Source organism: Hydractinia symbiolongicarpus, chromosome 13, assembly GCF_029227915.1.
Source record: "Hydractinia symbiolongicarpus strain clone_291-10 chromosome 13, HSymV2.1, whole genome shotgun sequence".
In the NCBI taxonomy this organism is placed as follows: Eukaryota; Metazoa; Cnidaria; class Hydrozoa; order Anthoathecata; family Hydractiniidae; genus Hydractinia; species Hydractinia symbiolongicarpus.
Genome location: NC_079887.1, coordinates 20,312,184 through 20,332,651, shown reverse-complemented (window position 1 = coordinate 20,332,651; position 20,468 = coordinate 20,312,184). Strand labels below are relative to the sequence as shown.

At 34.0% G+C, this 20,468-nt stretch overlaps 1 protein-coding gene across 6 annotated transcripts; it reads right to left on the bottom strand.

The window, feature by feature from the left end:
• Window positions 1-41: 41 nt before the first annotated feature.
• On the bottom strand, window positions 42-20,012 carry LOC130623978 (rRNA methyltransferase 1, mitochondrial-like). 6 transcript variants are annotated; one of them, XM_057439530.1, is made up of 9 exons: window positions 19,877-20,012; window positions 12,433-12,538; window positions 11,898-11,956; window positions 7,162-7,216; window positions 6,020-6,099; window positions 5,120-5,213; window positions 4,851-5,037; window positions 1,528-1,650; window positions 42-315 (listed from the first exon to the last, which is right to left on the bottom strand). In XM_057439530.1, exons 1-9 carry the CDS (start codon window positions 20,008-20,010, stop codon window positions 278-280), a joined length of 876 nt encoding a protein of 291 aa, XP_057295513.1. In that variant the 5' UTR covers window positions 20,011-20,012; the 3' UTR covers window positions 42-277. The 6 variants fall into 6 exon arrangements, with proteins under 6 accessions (XP_057295513.1, XP_057295514.1, XP_057295515.1 ...); XM_057439531.1 differs by having other exon boundaries at window positions 4,851-4,968; XM_057439532.1 differs by having other exon boundaries at window positions 4,851-4,965.
• Between the last annotated feature and the right edge of the window lie 456 nt (window positions 20,013-20,468).

Genomic DNA, 20,468 nt, shown 5'->3' with positions numbered 1-20,468 from the left:
TAAACCAACTCTAACATCAGAGGCAAACACATGAAGCATGGTTAATTAAAAAGCAAATTTTGTTTTCTTCTGCATCCTGCATCTGTATAAATATAAAATTCTATAAGGCTTTTCTTAACAAATACATTTTCTCAATACTGCGTTGTTTATGATTTTACGTGTATTCTTTCTTCAGTCATCACGTTTCCATGTTGTATGTTACTTTACTTGAACAATACAGTACCATGCTTTTTCCTGACACGTCGTCGTATTGTTGCTACGTTTTCTTCGCCCATCACTATCGCCAACACTTCAACAACGAATGCAACAAAATCCCTACAACGAAAACAAATTACAGTTAAGAGAGACAAAAATCTATATTTTACTTTCACGTAGTTTGAAAAGACATTGGTAATAAGGAGAATCATCGCGATACGCATGCGCAGTTGCAGTCAATTGATGGGACACATCGTGTCAGTGGTCTTTGTCGTGACTTTCGCATTACGTAAGATTCCTATTATAAATATCCGGGGTATGTGGTGCAGGTGTATCGCAAAAACTTAGAAAGAAGGCTTAAGAAATGGAGATGACTATTGAGGGAGTTTAAATAAATTAGTGTACTACATGCTCTGAAAACGTCCTCCTTGTATATAACGCGATACAATTAAGAAAGTAAAATAGGTAACTAATCTCAAGTCCAAATTTAAAAAAATCTGTTGCATCAATTAACAATTTCAGATGGAATTTAATGAAGCAGAAAATTGTCTGCTATTTCAACTTCGCTATGTACAGGTTTTACAGTAATCAGGTTCTAGGGTTGACTAATGTAGATAAGTACTTCCAACCCTGCTGTACATAGTTCTTAACAACAGATAAATAAAAAAATAACATAACAAGTGTCGCAAGCCCACTTGAACTTTTCTTTCTAAGAAAATCCCTTTCAGATCACGTTTCAGTTCTTAAAACTGTTATGTTTATATTATCATGTCTAGTAAATAAAGTTAATCAGATTTAGTTTCGTGTCTCAGCAAGACGATCACATGTTTGCATGAGATGTTATCCAACCAGAGCAACTACATGGTTGTCTCACTAAATAATGCGATTTTTTATGCAGTGACGCATACCAACAAAATCAGTACGTAATAAGCAGGGCCGAAATAGCCGTTTTATGTGTTTTAAGACTCTAAAAATGCGGGCAGGGGGCTTACAACGCCTGGACCCCTGCTGTTTCGGCAACTCGCTTCGGTCGTTGATTGTCACTAAAATCTCCAAATCTCCCACTATGCCTAAGAAATTGTGGCGCTGCCCCTACTTGTAAACAATTTTTGTGCGGTTTGTTTCCATATTTAAATTTTTTTTCGTGTACACAAGGTTGTTGCAAGATGAGTAATAACCGTCGTTCCACGGAGTGGCGCTAATGAGGCAATAAAACAAAAGATAGTACACAGAGTATTTAAAACAACCAAAAAACTCCTGAAATAGTCGAAGAACGTGATAATAAAAAATAATTATCTCAAACTAATGAAATATATACAAAACGCATCCTACCTGCTGCCACAGATACATTTAATGAATCGACGTCATGAGGTAACGTGTCATTACCAGGAGGTATGGTAACCATTTTGGTACATATATCAGCTATGCTTGAACTTAATCCGAATCCTTCGTTACCTAAAAGTCATCATCCAAAACAACACTCGTTGACATACGTCTACTATAATTTAATTTTATAAACTCTCTTGTTTCGCCGATTTTCGCGCACGTCCTTAACTAATATAATCGCAGGATATTTATGTAGTGCTAATGAAGGTTAAAACAGATTAAAATATAAAAACAAGAAGCCCGATGGCTTGAAGATTTCCGCCATCAGCAGAAATAATAAGTATGGGATTAAAATATGTCATATAGTGTGAGATTATCCTCAGAGAACAAAAACGCAATGCATGTTATCTGCACCGCAGTTTAACAAGTTTTAAAAAAAAAAGAAAAAAAAAGTAAGCCCAGCGTAAATATCTTTTGTTCTGAGGACAAAACAAAGTATATAAGAACATAAGTCTCAAAATTTAAGAACATGTGAAGATTATTTTAAGGCTTTGTGAAGCTTGACTACAAATTTTTTTAATAAAAATATAAAAAATATAAAAAATCCAAGTGCTACACTTTGTAGCAATTATCATCAAATTAGGTTAATACCATAAATTACAGAATAACCTCCCCTGCTGAATAAGCACTACTACATATTTGTCCGCTCTGCCAATTAAGCGCTCCTTTTAATAGGTGAAATAAACTCCCTGCCCAGGCGCTTATTCGTAATTTATAGTAAATTAAATTACATCCCAAGAATATTTATAGGCTGCATTTCAAAAACGTTAAAAACATTGCAAGGGCTTTTTACCATATTCATGTTCTTATAAAAAAGAATGTCTATATATAAAAAAATAAAATATTTTACATATAGTATTCTCTAAAAAATAAAAGCTTTAATTGATGTCTTTGAAATTGATCTAGAAAATTGTGGACATTTTTTGATACTAGTCGTTAGCCCGTGGAAAAATCCAGGGTTCGCCCGTCGCAGATAAGCTACCTTTTTGGGTGACAGACAGACGGACGGACAAACAGACGTATACGGGCATTATAATATAGATATACAAATTCTTCTATGTAACAATGAACTTCTGAATGTTTCAGTATTTAGGCGTTACTCTAACTCTCTCGCTCAGTTTGAAAATGCCGACAGTGGATGTTTTGATAAGGGCTAATCTAATAAAGAAAAAACATTTAGAAAAAGAAGAACAATGATACAATTGTCCATACACCACATATTTATCCCTCATTTATCCCTCCATTCAATTTTAAAACCATCAGGACAGAAAACGTATATACGAGACAGGTATAGTATGTATACATGATTTTATTCACAATGTTCACAACACATGTAAGAAAGACTAATACAAAAATTATTATTAATTGTGAAAATATTTGATTATACTTCTTTAAAAATTTGTACAACATCGGTGAAACACAACTTCAGTGTAATATCACCAGACAGACGACGAAAAAACCTATTTTCTTCCAAGTTTAAACCTGCTTTAATTTTAATAGGGTCAGCTTTTTTTTATAATAACTTTTTACTTTTTATGCTTTTTTAGCGTTGTACACTCATAATTTTGTTCTTATATATAATCTATGAAGGTGTTCAAACATCAGCCTTTCTAATTTCATTTATTTCTTGTTGGCAAAAAACTCCCAACATGAACTACCCTTTGCCTGATGTAAGTTGGAAAACTCGGTTTCATGTGGGCAATATATACTTTGTTTGTGATTGTATGCTCCCATACACAAATTGCAGTTACCTTTAAAGAGAAATTTATAAGAAAATGAGAACAAAACTTATGTATGTAAATTAAGTCACGTCCACCTGCAATACAAACCATGTCGGCGAATACATGCCAACGTAAATCGAGAATTTTTAACACCTGGGCATTCGCCTCGGCCAATTGCAGTGTCAACGACGCAGAAATGGAGGTAAAAATGTAAACAAACTAAGCGCAAAAGTTACCTCCATTTCTGCGCGCGCAGGAAAAACACGGCACTATGATTGAGTGTATTTTATCCAATCGAAGCCTGAAAAAATATTTTGTAAATGCTTCTGCTGGTTGGTTAGTGAATTTACCAAGCCAGTTCAACAAAGTGCCCAAGCTTTCAGATAAAAAATTCTAAAGTTACCGAAATAGGTAATTAAAACCCTTGCAAAACTAAAGAATAAAGGGGTACCTGCGTCCAGTTGGCTGAGTATTAACCAAACTAAAAATTTGCTTTTCTGGTTGCTAGCTAGCTTTAACTATTCTAAAGTTAACTAGCTTGGTGACTAGACAAAAGGCATGTGCAGATCAGCTAAGACACCAGCTAGCTAATCAAAATACAATAATTCTTACCTTATATCAAGTATACTATAATATAAACTACTCTGGAGTTCCCACCAGCAAGCCAACCCTAAAATAAATTCCCTCACATGCACAGCCAAAGTACACGATGCGCACAGCCAGAATTCAAAGTGCTTTTGGTCATAGTCCAAAGCTTTGACCAAGAAATGTAGAATACTAGAAAATCGCGAAGATCAGATTATTAACAATCTGTACTCTTATTAGTTGTAAACAAAACGAAGCTTTCCTATGGGCTTTTCAGATAATAACAATGACGGTTCGCGCAAATATTTTAGCCTAAAGCCTAAATATCACAACCTCGTGTATCCAGCCTAGCTGCGCTGTCTCTCTCTGTATCCCTCAAGGCGATCTTAAAGATTCCACCTCGCGTAGCGATCGGCGGAAATCAATTATTCTATTACAACAATTAAAAAATCATAAAAACATATGCATTTTATTTTTGAAGGATGTTGTTGTACGTTTGTACATAGCCACGCGAACCAGAGACAAGCGCATCGATGAGACATTCCAGCGCTTATGGGACCCAGTTTGAAGTGCAAACAAATAAGAGGTCCACATTAACAGTATTTTTGAAAAAAAAATTGAAAAAAATTTCCATCATCATTGACCACAGAACTAAAAAGCTACAGTGCACGACAAAAGACGAGCTAGGTAACTAATCTCAGTCCAGGCACAGAAGTTTTGCACATGCAGTAAGGCATAAATGACTACCGATAGGTAAATATTTACGGGTTTTTTCTCATTGTTTGCTTTTCCTCCAAACTGGCTAAAAGAAAAATTATTCTCCGTTGTCAACCATTTTCGCCTACTTTGTTGCCCCTAAATTACAAAGTTCATTTTTTTGGTATTCACTGGCAAAAGCGGCCATATCGGGCCGCGCCTCTCTGGTTCTTGTGACTATGTTTTGTAGACACATAAAGGACTTACCTAATACCAATATGCAGGGTTTATTAATTTTCAAACTATCGCATGTATAAACTACGTCGCGGTGGCTTCCACTTGGTTTCGATGTCCCTATTACATCCCAGTTAAGTTTGACCGACTGCTGAAAGTGGAAAGAGCAACATGCGGCAACATTGTTCAGCATTTCGCTGTATCTGTTATCAAGTTTACGCTACATAGGACAATATTATTCAAAATACAATTGTATAAAAAGAGACTTAAACCATTGTGATTACATGCTTAAAGACTATTACCTTAAGAAACTTCTCCATAGAATCGACGCCATACACTTGAGCCCATTCCATAGCACCAGCACTAGCTTTACTGACAGTAGGTGTCAAGCCACAACTAGAACACAGAGAGGTATGCAGTCAAGATAAACAATATTTAGTTGACGTATTACCAGAAAACAGTTTACAGTACTGCCAGGTTTTTAAAACAACCATCCCTAAAAATTTTTAATATGTTTAATATTTTTAGTATTAGCACAAATAAATTTTCGCGAATTGTGTCTATCAAAAAACTTTCGCATGAAATTATTTTCGCAAAATAGTAAAAAAGCACAACCTAATGATGATGAAACTCTTAGTGGCTGAGTTTTTATCAATTTTGAATCAGAAATATGATATAGCATAATCCCAATACTTCGCGATGGTGCACCACACCCTTTTTGAAAGACACTGTTCTATATTGTTCTTTAACAATTTCATGTATGAATTATATGATGATGTACTGAAATTGTTAACTTTTATATTTATATATCAAAATACTTCACGGGGGATGCGTCCTTCTTTTTACTTTTAAGACAAGCCCTCTTTCGCCCTTTTTTACACTAAAACTATGATATTTCCGTTTTAGCCATTTCAACACCTCATGATTTTTTTTTAAAATCAAACTCTCAACATTTATCTAACAAGCAATAAATTCAATATATGATTTCAAATAATATTTTCTTTTACTTTGGCGCCTTAAAGAGCCTTGAACTAGGCGAAAACAGGTAAAATGCTATTTTAATTAGATTTCATGAAACGTATACAATTATCTTTTCTGTGGAATGAATTTTAAGTAACAACTCTTTTACTAAACACATAGCTCGCTCACTAATTTTAGCTACCTCTCAAACATACGTAATTATTTAGGGAGTAAATACTAACGAATTTCTGTTACCGACGATGATCTTATCAACTCCAAAATAATACGCTGAACGTATTATCGCCCCAAAGTTCATCGGATCCTACATATAGAAAAGTAATTATTCAGAACTTTTGATAGTCAATGAAAATATTGACGGAGTAATTTAATCAATAAGCAGTCAGTTTAGAGAAGAGAAAAATATTTATCTACATGCTTAAATGAATAACGATCGGATATAATTTATTCAGTTATACTGCGAAGAAAAGTATGAATGTTTGGTTTACGCAGAAAAATTCCTTTGATCACCAACTCGTGATGGTTGGCCAAACGCATGATATTGAAAATAAAATGTAAGGTAGCATTTTAATTAAAGCAGATGTGACTACGAAGAGGCTCAAAATCAAGGCACAAATATACAAAATGGCGGCCTGTTGGCGACGGACAAAACAGTTTAAGCAAAGCTTAAAAAAGAACGTAAAGGTGGAATTTATTTTATTGTAAGTTAATCGAAAAACGCAAATATATGGCCTTTGCAATGCTATTATTCCAAATATTCCAGCGATCTAGACAAAGTTTAAAGTTTCAAAGATATACTGTTTATGTTATAAATATGCGGAAAGTTAGTCAGAAAATTAAGCCTGTAATTAGTTTCGACTAATACACTCGTGTCTACAAAATTTCTGTTTGTCGCTTTTGTTTTTGTGAGAGACTTTAGTTTCACATCCTCAAAAAACGGCATACTTTATAATGTCAAGAGGTTGTATCTTCACAAGGCAACTTTTTTCGGCTTACCGTGCCTTTAACGTTGGCCTTAAAATGCTTTAAGTTACTAGTGTGTTGGGTAAGGTTTATAGATAGCGTGTATTGGCTAACTTTTATAGATAGCGTGTGTTGGCTAACTTTTATAGATAGCGTGTGTTGGCTAACTTTTATAGATAGCGTGTGTTGGCTAACTTTGATAGATAGTGTGTGTTGGCTAACTTTTATAGATAGCGTGTGTTGGCTAACTTTTATAGATAGCGTGTGTTGGCTAACTTTTATAGATAGTTTTAAGATTTTATGCTTTGTTGTTTTTAATTTTGGAAATGTAAAAAGTGCTCGTATTAACGCCTGAATCTGTGTTGATACATTATAGAATAAAAATTTAAACGTTTTACCATACATGAATTTGATCTAATGCAAATAAAAAGTCTTTTTTATCCAATCTAGACGATACCCTAATAAAGAAAATAATAAAAATTACAGCACCTATGTAGACGAAAGTATTAGACAACATGTCAAACCGTTAAACCGTTCCTTAAAAAAACATAGTTGTCACATCACTGATTAGTTTGACTTAAAATCCATCCAGTAGTATATTAATCAGATGTTGTATGTCTATTCTTTGAATATCAATTTTTCAACCCAAGGTTAATGCAATACTAAGATGAATATTGTTTTACCGAGACTCAATAAATCTAATATTCAACAAGCATGGACATGGATTACCAGGGTAGCCACTTAAATTTTTGAACGAGAGAACTTATAAGAACAAAGAATAATTAGCAGATGGCCAACTTAAGTATTTTCTTTTTCCGTTCCGATTTGCTGCTGAGTGGAAATTCAACTTAATCAAGCCTTTAATTTTTTGAAATGGCAGACGTCGGTTTATTTCAACTATCTTTCAACAGTTATGTACAATTTATTTCTACTATTAACCCACTCTGTCGTGAAGAAATGTTTATATCACACAATACATGATTACTGAATGATTTTTTTTAAAATGTAACAATGTAAATAAAATTAATTTAACACAATGCATGCCAATATAAGCAATTTAAAAAGTTGTAGGAGGTCTGACCACCTTGATAATTAGCAATCAAGCAAGAGCCTTTGCTTTTCAAAGTGATCAAAAATTTCAAACAAGCGTCATGGTAGTCGTCATTGTAAAAAAAGAGATCAAAAATTTCAAACAAGCGTCAAGGTAGTCGTCATTGTAATAAAAGAGATCAAAAATTTCAAACAAGCGTCATGGTAGTCGTCATCGTAATAAAAGAAAGCAAAAATTTCAAACAAGCGTCAAGGTAGTCGTCATCGTAATAAAAGAGAGCAAAAATTTCAAACAAGCGTCAAGGTAGTCGTCATTGTAAAAAAAGAGATCAAAAATTTCAAACAAGCGTCAAGGTAGCCGTCATCGTAATAAAAGAGATCAAAAATTTCAAACAAGCGTCATGGTAGTCGTCATTGTAATAAAAGAGATCAAAAATTTCAAACAAGCGTCATGGTAGTCGTCATTGTAAAAAAAGAGATCAAAAATTTCAAACAAGCGTCAAGGTAGTCGTCATCGTAATAAAAGAGATCAAAAATTTCAAACAAGCGTCATGGTAGTCGTCATTGTAAAAAAAGAGAGCAAAAATTTCAAACAAGCGTCAAGGTAGTCGTCATCGTAATAAAAGAAATCAAAAATTTCAAACAAGCGTCATGGTAGTCGTCATTGTAATAAAAGAAATCAAAAATTTCAAACAAGCGTCATGGTAGTCGTCATCGTAATAAAAGAGAGCAAAAATTTCAAACAAGCGTCATGGTAGTCGTCATCGTAATAAAAGAGATCAAAAATTTCAAACAAGCGTCATGGTAGTCGTCATTGTAATAAAAGAGATCAAAAATTTCAAACAAGCGTCATGGTAGTCGTCATTGTAATAAAAGAGATCAAAAATTTCAAACAAGCGTCATGGTAGTCGTCATTGTAATAAAAGAAATCAAAAATTTCAAACAAGCGTCATGGTAGTCGTCATTGTAATAAAAGAGAGCAAAAATTTCAAACAAGCGTCAAGGTAGTCGTCATTGTAATAAAAGAGATCAAAAATTTCAAACAAGCGTCATGGTAGTCGTCATCGTAATAAAAGAAAGCAAAAATTTCAAACAAGCGTCAAGGTAGTCGTCATCGTAATAAAAGAGAGCAAAAATTTCAAACAAGCGTCATGGTAGTCGTCATCGTAATAAAAGAGAGCAAAAATTTCAAACAAGCGTCAAGGTAGTCGTCATCGTAATAAAAGAAATCAAAAATTTCAAACAAGCGTCAAGGTAGTCGTTATCGTAATAAAAGAGAGCAAAAATTTCAAACAAGCGTCAAGGTAGTCGTCATCGTAATAAAAGAAAGCAAAAATTTCAAACAAGCGTCAAGGTAGTCGTCATCGTAATAAAAGAAATCAAAAATTTCAAACAAGCGTCAAGGTAGTCGTCATCGTAATAAAAGAGATCAAAAATTTCAAACAAGCGTCATGGTAGTCGTCATTGTAATAAAAGAGATCAAAAATTTCAAACAAGCGTCATGGTAGTCGTCATCGTAATAAAAGAAAGCAAAAATTTCAAACAAGCGTCAAGGTAGTCGTCATCGTAATAAAAGAGAGCAAAAATTTCAAACAAGCGTCATGGTAGTCGTCATCGTAATAAAAGAGAGCAAAAATTTCAAACAAGCGTCAAGGTAGTCGTCATTGTAATAAAAGAAATCAAAAATTTCAAACAAGCGTCAAGGTAGTCGTCATCGTAATAAAAGAAAGTAAAAATTTCAAACAAGCGTCAAGGTAGTCGTCATCGTAATAAAAGAAAGCAAAAATTTCAAACAAGCGTCATGGTAGTCGTCATCGTAATAAAAGAGAGCAAAAATTTCAAACAAGCGTCATGGTAGTCGTCATTGTAAAAAAAGAGATCAAAAATTTCAAACAAGCGTCAAGGTAGTCGTCATCGTAATAAAAGAGATCAAAAATTTCAAACAAGCGTCATGGTAGTCGTCATTGTAAAAAAAGAGAGCAAAAATTTCAAACAAGCGTCAAGGTAGTCGTCATCGTAATAAAAGAAATCAAAAATTTCAAACAAGCGTCATGGTAGTCGTCATTGTAATAAAAGAAATCAAAAATTTCAAACAAGCGTCATGGTAGTCGTCATCGTAATAAAAGAGAGCAAAAATTTCAAACAAGCGTCATGGTAGTCGTCATCGTAATAAAAGAGATCAAAAATTTCAAACAAGCGTCATGGTAGTCGTCATTGTAATAAAAGAGATCAAAAATTTCAAACAAGCGTCATGGTAGTCGTCATTGTAATAAAAGAGATCAAAAATTTCAAACAAGCGTCATGGTAGTCGTCATTGTAATAAAAGAAATCAAAAATTTCAAACAAGCGTCATGGTAGTCGTCATTGTAATAAAAGAGAGCAAAAATTTCAAACAAGCGTCAAGGTAGTCGTCATTGTAATAAAAGAGATCAAAAATTTCAAACAAGCGTCAAGGTAGTCGTCATCGTAATAAAAAAAAGCAAAAATTTCAAACAAGCGTCAAGGTAGTCGTCATTGTAATAAAAGAGATCAAAAATTTCAAACAAGCGTCAAGGTAGTCGTCATCGTAATAAAAGAAAGCAAAAATTTCAAACAAGCGTCAAGGTAGTCGTCATTGTAATAAAAGAAATCAAAAATTTCAAACAAGCGTCAAGGTAGTCGTCATCGTAATAAAAGAAAGTAAAAATTTCAAACAAGCGTCAAGGTAGTCGTCATCGTAATAAAAGAAAGCAAAAATTTCAAACAAGCGTCATGGTAGTCGTCATCGTAATAAAAGAGAGCAAAAATTTCAAACAAGCGTCATGGTAGTCGTCATTGTAAAAAAAGAGATCAAAAATTTCAAACAAGCGTCAAGGTAGTCATCATCGTAATAAAAGAGATCAAAAATTTCAAACAAGCGTCATGGTAGTCGTCATTGTAAAAAAAGAGAGCAAAAATTTCAAACAAGCGTCAAGGTAGTCGTCATCGTAATAAAAGAAATCAAAAATTTCAAACAAGCGTCATGGTAGTCGTCATTGTAATAAAAGAAATCAAAAATTTCAAACAAGCGTCATGGTAGTCGTCATCGTAATAAAAGAGAGCAAAAATTTCAAACAAGCGTCATGGTAGTCGTCATCGTAATAAAAGAGATCAAAAATTTCAAACAAGCGTCATGGTAGTCGTCATTGTAATAAAAGAGATCAAAAATTTCAAACAAGCGTCATGGTAGTCGTCATTGTAATAAAAGAGATCAAAAATTTCAAACAAGCGTCATGGTAGTCGTCATTGTAATAAAAGAAATCAAAAATTTCAAACAAGCGTCATGGTAGTCGTCATTGTAATAAAAGAGAGCAAAAATTTCAAACAAGCGTCAAGGTAGTCGTCATTGTAATAAAAGAGATCAAAAATTTCAAACAAGCGTCATGGTAGTCGTCATCGTAATAAAAGAAAGCAAAAATTTCAAACAAGCGTCAAGGTAGTCGTCATCGTAATAAAAGAGAGCAAAAATTTCAAACAAGCGTCATGGTAGTCGTCATCGTAATAAAAGAGAGCAAAAATTTCAAACAAGCGTCAAGGTAGTCGTCATCGTAATAAAAGAAATCAAAAATTTCAAACAAGCGTCAAGGTAGTCGTTATCGTAATAAAAGAGAGCAAAAATTTCAAACAAGCGTCAAGGTAGTCGTCATCGTAATAAAAGAAAGCAAAAATTTCAAACAAGCGTCAAGGTAGTCGTCATCGTAATAAAAGAAATCAAAAATTTCAAACAAGCGTCAAGGTAGTCGTCATCGTAATAAAAGAGATCAAAAATTTCAAACAAGCGTCAAGGTAGTCGTTATCGTAATAAAAGAGAGCAAAAATTTCAAACAAGCGTCATGGTAGTCGTCATCGTATATATATATATATATATATATATATATATATATATATATATATATATATATATATATATATATATATATATATATATATATATATATATATATATATATATATATATATATATATATATATATATATATATACCTGAAAATGTTTAATGATCGTCATCTGCATCAAATCTTACTTTTTTAACATTTTTTGAGGCATATAAAAATCATGTATTATACTTACAACAACTGATCTTTATCAAATGGCTTAAAGTTTAACCTTCCTGTTTCCATGACAACATTCTACAAAAAAATCTTTGTTAGTTTTAACATAACTAAAAATCTGCAGTTTCTTTGGCAGTAAATCTAAAAAATCATTATCAAAGGTTATACCTTCTTTATAGATTATTTTTGGATTTGGAAGATAAATTTTGTGTCACTTTATTTTTCCACCTCCTTTTTCAATTGAGTGGCTTTTAATTTGTTATAATAATCATCAGATTTTGTGGATTGGTTCGAAAAGGTCATAATATTTGCAAATCAGTGATGGCTACAGTTTATCTGTATATACAAACTTTTGCTAGATTTTGTGTACATTTCGTTACATTGACGTTTGAAACATTAAAATTTTCTGGGGATTTCTGGCCAATATTTTAATTATATATCAAAATACTGTTAAAGAAACAAGACATAGTAAAAAGTACAAAGAAAACAAAACAAAAAACAGTCAGTTATATATATGATGACAAACTTCAACCCAATTTTATGCAAATAGATACCTGATGTGGTTTATTTCTGCTTATTCGATCCAAAACTGTTCTTGGTTTATACTTTACAGCGATTCCCATGTTATCAGCTTTTTCTATTATTTGAGTAAGTGCAGCTCTAAAAATGAATTGAAAATGCTATATGTTCAGCAGCCTTTTTTAATTTGTACAATTTTCTTTAAAAAGGACAAATTATTGGTGGCCTGGCCTAAAATTATTCAAAATGTAATACCAGTTATAATCTCAACTCTTCTGTTCAAGTAACACGATCTGAGCGTCAGGAGTATCAGAGAATTGAGATGCCTTGAGCGTCAAGTGCATCGACATGCCCTGAGCGTCAGGCGCATGTTTCCTATTCCAGTAATGCTTACAGTACACATATCTACAACTACTTGTCCTGAGCGTCAGGCACATGCAAAATACCCTTGTTTTATTCATACATTTATCGTCAGGTATATGAGAGATGCCCTGAGCGTCATGCGCATCGACATGCCCTGAGCGTCAGCCGCATGTTTTCTATTCAAGTGCTATTTATTGAGATGCCCGAGCGTCAGGCGCACCTCAATGAGCGTCAGCAAATATGGTGAACACATGTATACACGCCCTGAGCGTCAGGTACGTTTTTCAATGACTTGTATCAACACATTACTTGCCTAAACGGTTGACGAAGGAGGCCCAACACACCCAAATTTTCCCATATCGTAAAAAAGAACAACAAGAAAAAATAGACTATTTGCTACAAACTTCCCTACTTTATTGCACCAACACTCACAGCTAATATTACATAATATAGTCACTAAAACACGCGATAAAGACTTTGTGGATTAATTTGAACAAACCAGCCATTTCTAACGAAACATAAAAAAAAATAATGTCAAATGATTTATTTCTAAAAATAACAGGTTTTGTACGTTGTGCAACGGAGTAGTCAATTATAACACTCAAAAACTAATAATTTCCTAAGGCTACACTAGACTGGTTTCTTCTTGTGCTTCACTAGTCTCTGTAGTAAAAACGGCAACAACAAAAAGCCCATGTTAAAGTTCTGTAGAACAATAAGAAACTGTTAACGTTAAATAATATCAAGATAAATTAAATGTGTCAACAAAGTACACTGAACACACTAGAGAACCGTCACATTTCATAGCCTTATGATCTTATTAACACTGACAATATTAGTACACCAGTTAGAACAACCGTCCTAGTAGTGTGTTACATTGAGCATGGCACTGATATATTTGCGGGTCACAAATTCACCGCTTTGCAGAATAAACCAGGGACCGGGAGCCCAACCGCGAAATGAAAAGTAATGAGGAGTCTTTCCACTTTATGTGAGTGTAAAGAATATTATTTTCCTATGAACTAAAAGCATGCGGTGATAATTGTGTAAGAGGATCCCATTTGTGTTTGGTAGAAAAGATGTACTCTGATACTGACAATGGTCAAAAATGCCAGTAATACTAAGTAATGCCACATAGCTTTATAATAGTTGGGAAATTGGCTATCCCCCAAAACAACAAAATCTCTGATAGATGAGCTGGAGTAATTGGTCGGCAAAGTATAGGTATGTTAGGCAAACTTCTCTTCGATAATTTGAGCCTAAAATGTTTCGTAATTTTCCTTATTTAAGCCTGAAAATGTCTTTTTCTGTTACATCAAATAAGTTTCTTTAATGTTGGAGTTTTTCTCATCCTGCTCAAATTTCTTAAAAGTTTCTTAAAGATTTATACTTTCCGAGTCCAATGTTTCTTATAGACTGGTTTCTTGTAAAAAAATATGTATATACCATGCATAGTCTATTCATATTTGGCATTGTGTTATGACCATTAATAACGCTGTCATATTGGACTCCAGTGAGATATAACAGGGTTCGAATTAGAAAAGTAAAGCCGGTTTGCAAAAATCTTGCCACTATGTAACGAAGTAAACCACTATGTAGATGCGGCCTGGGAACATCGTAGATCAATTACCATTGGCTTGTTCATTAGTAACTACTTGTTTTTCGACGAGAATTTGTATTTTTTGTGACCTGCGAGCTTTACTTTCCTGCGTTATTATTTTTTTATGTCAGAGACAAGTGGGGAACGTTTAAACTCGTGAACCTCAAACACGAGAACTGAGTGTCTGAACTAGCGACTCTCTCAGTTTTAACTTTCTTGTCTCTGATAGCCGAAATAATGTTGCAAAAATGAAATAAGTTTATTTTTATGGCATGCTGTAAGAAAATATTCAAAATGTAATTATTTTTTCGGAGGTTCTTAACCAGTTTTCGTGAACATTACAACGCCGTTCTTTGTTCTTAATTTTTTAAAAAGCAATCTAAAAAAGCATTTATATTGCCGCTTCGTTCTTAAACTTTTAAAATGCGATGTAATGAAGTTTTTTTTTTCGCCGTTCTTCGTTCTTAATTTTTTAAAACGCAATCTAAAAAAGCATTTATATCGCCGCTTTACGTTCATAAACTTTTAAATGCGATCTAACAAAGCTTTTCTATCGCCGTTCTTTGTTCTTAATGTTAAACTTGCAATATGTGTATGACTAACCTGTGGGTTATCTTCACAGTTCTCCCAATAACGCAACACAAAATAAACCCAATTGATTTATACACAACACAATATACACCACTATTCCAAACACAATGATTTCACCAGCAAGATTGGTTCAATACAAGTAAACCCCACCACCAATTGATTCTTATTAGTAATCGCCTAGAATGGAAGATTAACAATCTCCCTCTATTTTTTTTTCTGCACGTTGTTCAGTTTATGCGACTATGGGAGGAACTTATAGCGACTCCTACTCGCTTAGTATAGTGGTCCTGGGGAGAAATTGGCTTTTCACCAACGCCCTCCCTCTACTATACAAGTCTTGATCAAACAGTTACCGAAGACTATTCTTTCTTGGGTCCTTAGTTGTGCTATGCCAAGTGCTAAGTGGTGTTTCAGCAATGAATTCTGAAAAATAAATCTCAAAAAAAACTTTATAATAAAACATTTTGAAAACACAACATTTGATTGGTCACTAACACTCTTCATGACCATTTTGTAGCACATTCAGTAGAAGTGTGCTATTTGCTTCTTGCTTTGTTAACACATCTGCTAACTGATGCTTGGTGGGAGTCCACTTCAATATAACTTCCTTTTGATTGATGCTCTGTCTGAGAGAAGCCATGTCAACTCTTAATCGCTTATCTTCTAAAGCTTTTGTTGAATATGCAGCTTCATACAAAGATTTGTTATCTGTGTAGCACAAGATACCTTCTAGATCTGTCTTCAAAATTTCCATTATTACATTTTTCACCCATATACATGCATCAAAACCATTAACAAGTGCTAATGTTTCTGCCGCAAGTGTGCTACACACAACTCTCTTAATCTTTTTTGACTGACATGTGATAGGTGTCATGATGTTCTCAACACCTTTAAGAAAAACAAAAATTCCACTTTGAGAGCTTCCGTCATGTAGATTTCCAAATGAGGCGCCAGCGTACAAGATTAATTGTAATGGAGGTTTCAACTTCCAAAATTTTAGGCAAATATCAGGATCCAATTTCAACTTCTTTACCAATTTATTAGCTCTCATAACATCACCAACATTTGCGCGGTTTAACTTTGTGCTTAACTGACAAACATCAAAAGAAATATCTGGCCTTGATTGAGAAAATACCCAATTTAATTGACCACAAATACATCGAAACTTAGATTGCTCTTCATGTGAGAGTTCTTGATGTTTGTTTTTGGTGCTTTGAATCTCAACCTGTTCCATGCTTGCCACATATTTGCGTTGGTCATACTCAATAGAACTATTGAATTGTTGTATGTTGACTCCAACATACTTAAAATTACTACAATTCTCTGACCCAACCCGAAATATTTTTCTAATGGATGCAATGACTTTTACTTAAAAATCTTCTTATCCTCCCCAGAGAAAATCATCAACATGTATTACGATCAATCCTTGACAACAGTCATCTTGAACCCAATAAAATAAAGCCTTATCAAATAAAGATATTTTCATTCCCAAACCAATTAACTGTTCCTTTACTCGTAAATACCAAGCTCTTGAAGCATCAGCAAGGCTACTTTATTCAATTTCCAAAGAACCCCTATTACGTTAGTTTCCTTTGGGGGCTTTATAATTACTTCTCTATCAATCGGGTTACCTTGAAGAAATGCTGTTTTGACATCTAAGGTGTGGCATTCCCATTTGTTAGTTGCTAACATTGAGAGTACAATTCGCAGACTTTCTTTTGAAAACGTTGGGGAGTCTTTAGTCAGATTTTGAACCTCCTCTTCTTCAAAATCTCTTATGACCAAACGAGCTTTGACAATTTTGATGCCCTCTATTTTTTTTGTTGTGATTACCCATCTTGTGGATATTGTAGATTGACTTCTGTCTACAACAGTGGAGAAAACATTGTTGTCTTGCCAGTTGGTTAATTCTTTAAATTTTGCATTCAAGACCTTGTCTTCAATAGTTGGTTTTATCGCTAATAATACTTCTTCAGTGTCATTGGCTTCAACGACCGGTTGCCATTAGATTTCAAAAGATGTGTGAGTATACATCTTTTGAAATCTAACCAATTAATTTCACCTGTGTCTTCATTTTGCACATTTAAACAGCTGTCATATTGCCTGCCTTCTTTTCCTTTTCTACTCACTTTACCTGCTCTGCTGTGAACTAATCCTTTAATCCACTCACTGTCTGGAGTTAGCTTATAGATGATTCTGGTTTTCATTAACTGTGGTTTCACTTTTTGATGTTTCATTAGATATTTCCTCTATTGGTGTCCCATTGGTTTGTGAATTATCAATGGCCGCATCCTCAGTTACTGGTGCTTCTGTTACTGGTACTTCCGTAGTATTACTTTCAAGATCAACTATGTCACAAATTTCGTCTTCCGGTGAAACACAGTTGTCCAACTGCATAGTTGTAACTTCTGGGCTCTTTTCAGAGTCTTGTGATGGTTTCTGTGAATGTACTACTTGATTTACCTTTTGCAACTGACAAATGTTGCGTCTCACATAACTTCCACCATGCTTGACAAGTACTTGTTTATTTTCTTGTCCAATTACAGTGCCTGATCCATGCCATTTTTCACTGTCTTTTCTTTTATAAAAGACTTTATCTCCAGTTACATAGTGCACATCATTGTAACACTGGACATGTGCTGCAATGCTCTACGTATTCTTTCAGAAGATTCTGCTGCTATGAATGCTCTTCGTGATGAATGCATCACAGCAAGGTTATGGGCCACAGTTTTACTTGAATCTGTATCATTCATGGCTGGTAAAGTCATAGTTTGGTGAAAATCCATTGTTGTTTGATAAAGAATTCTTGGCACTAATAGCCCAGAAAAGTGCTCGATTAGGTGTACATTTTGTATTCTCTATAATCTTAATCAGCATTTCCTTAATGCAACCATTGTGCCGCTCACATAGCCCATTTGACCAAGGACTTTCGGCTGCTGTTGTGGAAAACTCTATATTAAATTGCTTACACATTTCTTCATACATTTTATTGATAAATTCTCCTCCATTGTCAGCGACCTGTGGTGGTAAATTTTAAAGGATGGCATTCTCCAAACATTTTAACAGTATCGTTGCTAAAATCTAAAACTGCATCTGCTTTTCTCATTGATGTTTGACTCAAAAGCAAAGGTATTTCATTGGGTACAACTTCTGTTTCTAGATTAACCTCTTTTGAACCAATGATTACAGGTAAGATTACTCGTTTTATGGAACAAACTGCTTCGCTATCTCCAAATTTAAATCTTGTTCCACCTGGATACTCTTCTGGTAGTTTATCACTATCAATATTTTCAATAAAACATTGGTATCAATTCTTACCACAGACTGTTTTGGTACAACCACAGTCTAAAACTGCACATGACAAAGTTTCACCAACAAGGGATTGCATTTCACTTTCTTTAATTTAAAAAAAAAATTCGACCTTGTAACTTTTGAACGACTCTCTTCCTTTTTCACATCTTCAGACTCCTGATTCTCATAAGAATGGGGAGAATTCACAGCCCAGTGATAAATGGACTGACAAATATTGCACTTTGAAATATTTCCAAATTCACCAGGCGGATTCATTACTCTGTTACTGGATCTGGTTTTCCTCCATCCATATCTTTGATTTAATGCTGCAGCCCTTCCTCTTTTAAACCTTGAACACTGATATCCACCTCTTTTAGTGAAGTAATTCTGATCCGTAGAATCTGCACTTGCTTGTAAAACAGGCTCTATCTTTACAGCATCATTTGACACAGATGAGGCCACAGTATCACCAAATATTTTCTTTAACTGTAATACCATTAAATCATAGCGTAATTCATTTATAGCTGCTCTAGCCAACTGTTGCTGCTCCTGTGTAAGATTAGCGCTTTGTAAAACTTGGTATGCCAAAACTCCATCAGGAAGTTCCATACGGTGAACTCGAATTTTGTGATATATACAATCGTTCAAACTCTATAAGGTAATCATTCATGCTCATCTCAGAGGGTCGTTTACATTTTTCAAAGGTTTCATAAGCCAGGTTCGCAGTTTGATTTTCATCCTTTAAGTAAATTTTGTCCAATCGGTCAGTAATAGCTTTTACCCCAGTTGTGGCACTGATTTGTTCAATTTTCAATTCCAATACTGCTTCTTTAGCTTTTCCTTTCAAACCCATGATTACAGCTGGCCCTTGTTTTTTCGCCTTTAGTTCTGTGAGTGGTTGCCATATTTGAACTTCTTTTTTCCAGTCTTTGTAACTGGACTCTGTATTCAATGATGGTGGGGGTACCCAACTTTTCAACATTTCTCTATGATACTTTGCAATTTTATTCCTCTGCTACCATTTGTTAAACTCGCAATACGTGTATGACTAACCTGTAGGTTATCTTCACAGTTCTCCTAATAACGCAACACCAAATAAACCCAATTGATTTATACACAACACAATATACACCACTATTTTAAGCACAATGATTTCACCAGCAAGATTGGTTCAACAGAAGTAAACCCCACCACCAATTGATTCTTATTATTAATCGCCTAGAATGGAAGATTAACACTTAATTTTTTAAAACGCGATCTAAAAAAGCACTTATATCGCCGCTTAAAAATATTCGATTCATTTAAGCCTATGGATGCTTATAAATGTCATGCTCATAAACTGTAAGCTGTAAAGTACATCTGAAGAACTAGCACAGTGTGGGGTGTTGGGGTAATTATATGCAGCCATTAATAATCAAGAGCTGGGTAGGGTTCCTTTAGGGTTCCTTTACAGGCAATGAGACTACTCTCCTGGCAACCTTTAAGATCAGGTCTATAGGTAGAAACCAAAAATTGCAAAAGTATTTTTGGTGAAGTGATTATTGATTATGGGTAAAAATGGAAGCTTTTATAATTATAACATATAAAAAATTATTTTATGTAATTCCTTTAACATATTGTAAAAATAATCAAACCTCTTTGATCCTTCCTCAGAGATCTTCTCGTTTAACCATATCTTGTATATTTTTCTTCGGCCAGCACTAATAGATGCCAAGCAAGGAGAAATGCCAAATAGATGTTCTCTTTTAACTAATTTTGACATTCTCATTAGCTAAAGAAATAAAACAGCAGCTATGAAGCCATTTATATGAAGCATGTTTCTGACCAAGATTTTAAACCATAATGAAATTTTGTTGTGTACACATGCATACAGCTTTAAAGGCTGCCTAAAATTTCCAAAATTTTAGCTTTTAATTTTTTTTTTAATTTTTAATTATTTGGTAAATAGTTTAAATACCATGATACAACCTTAGGCTGAACAGTTTAAGAGTCCATGATAAAAACAGGGCTTAAAACTAAAATGCCCCAATGTGTGTTCTTGTGCTACATTTTGATTGGGTTTTTGTGCTTGTGCAAAATATTACCTATACCCTCAAAAATATAATTGATTAGCATCACACAACCAAGTCACTTTGAAAGGCACAATTCGAGTTGGGAGTCAGCAAATTTGTGAAAACAATAAACAAAAAGTTAATACCTTTTTCATCTTTCCACACAGAACAAAAA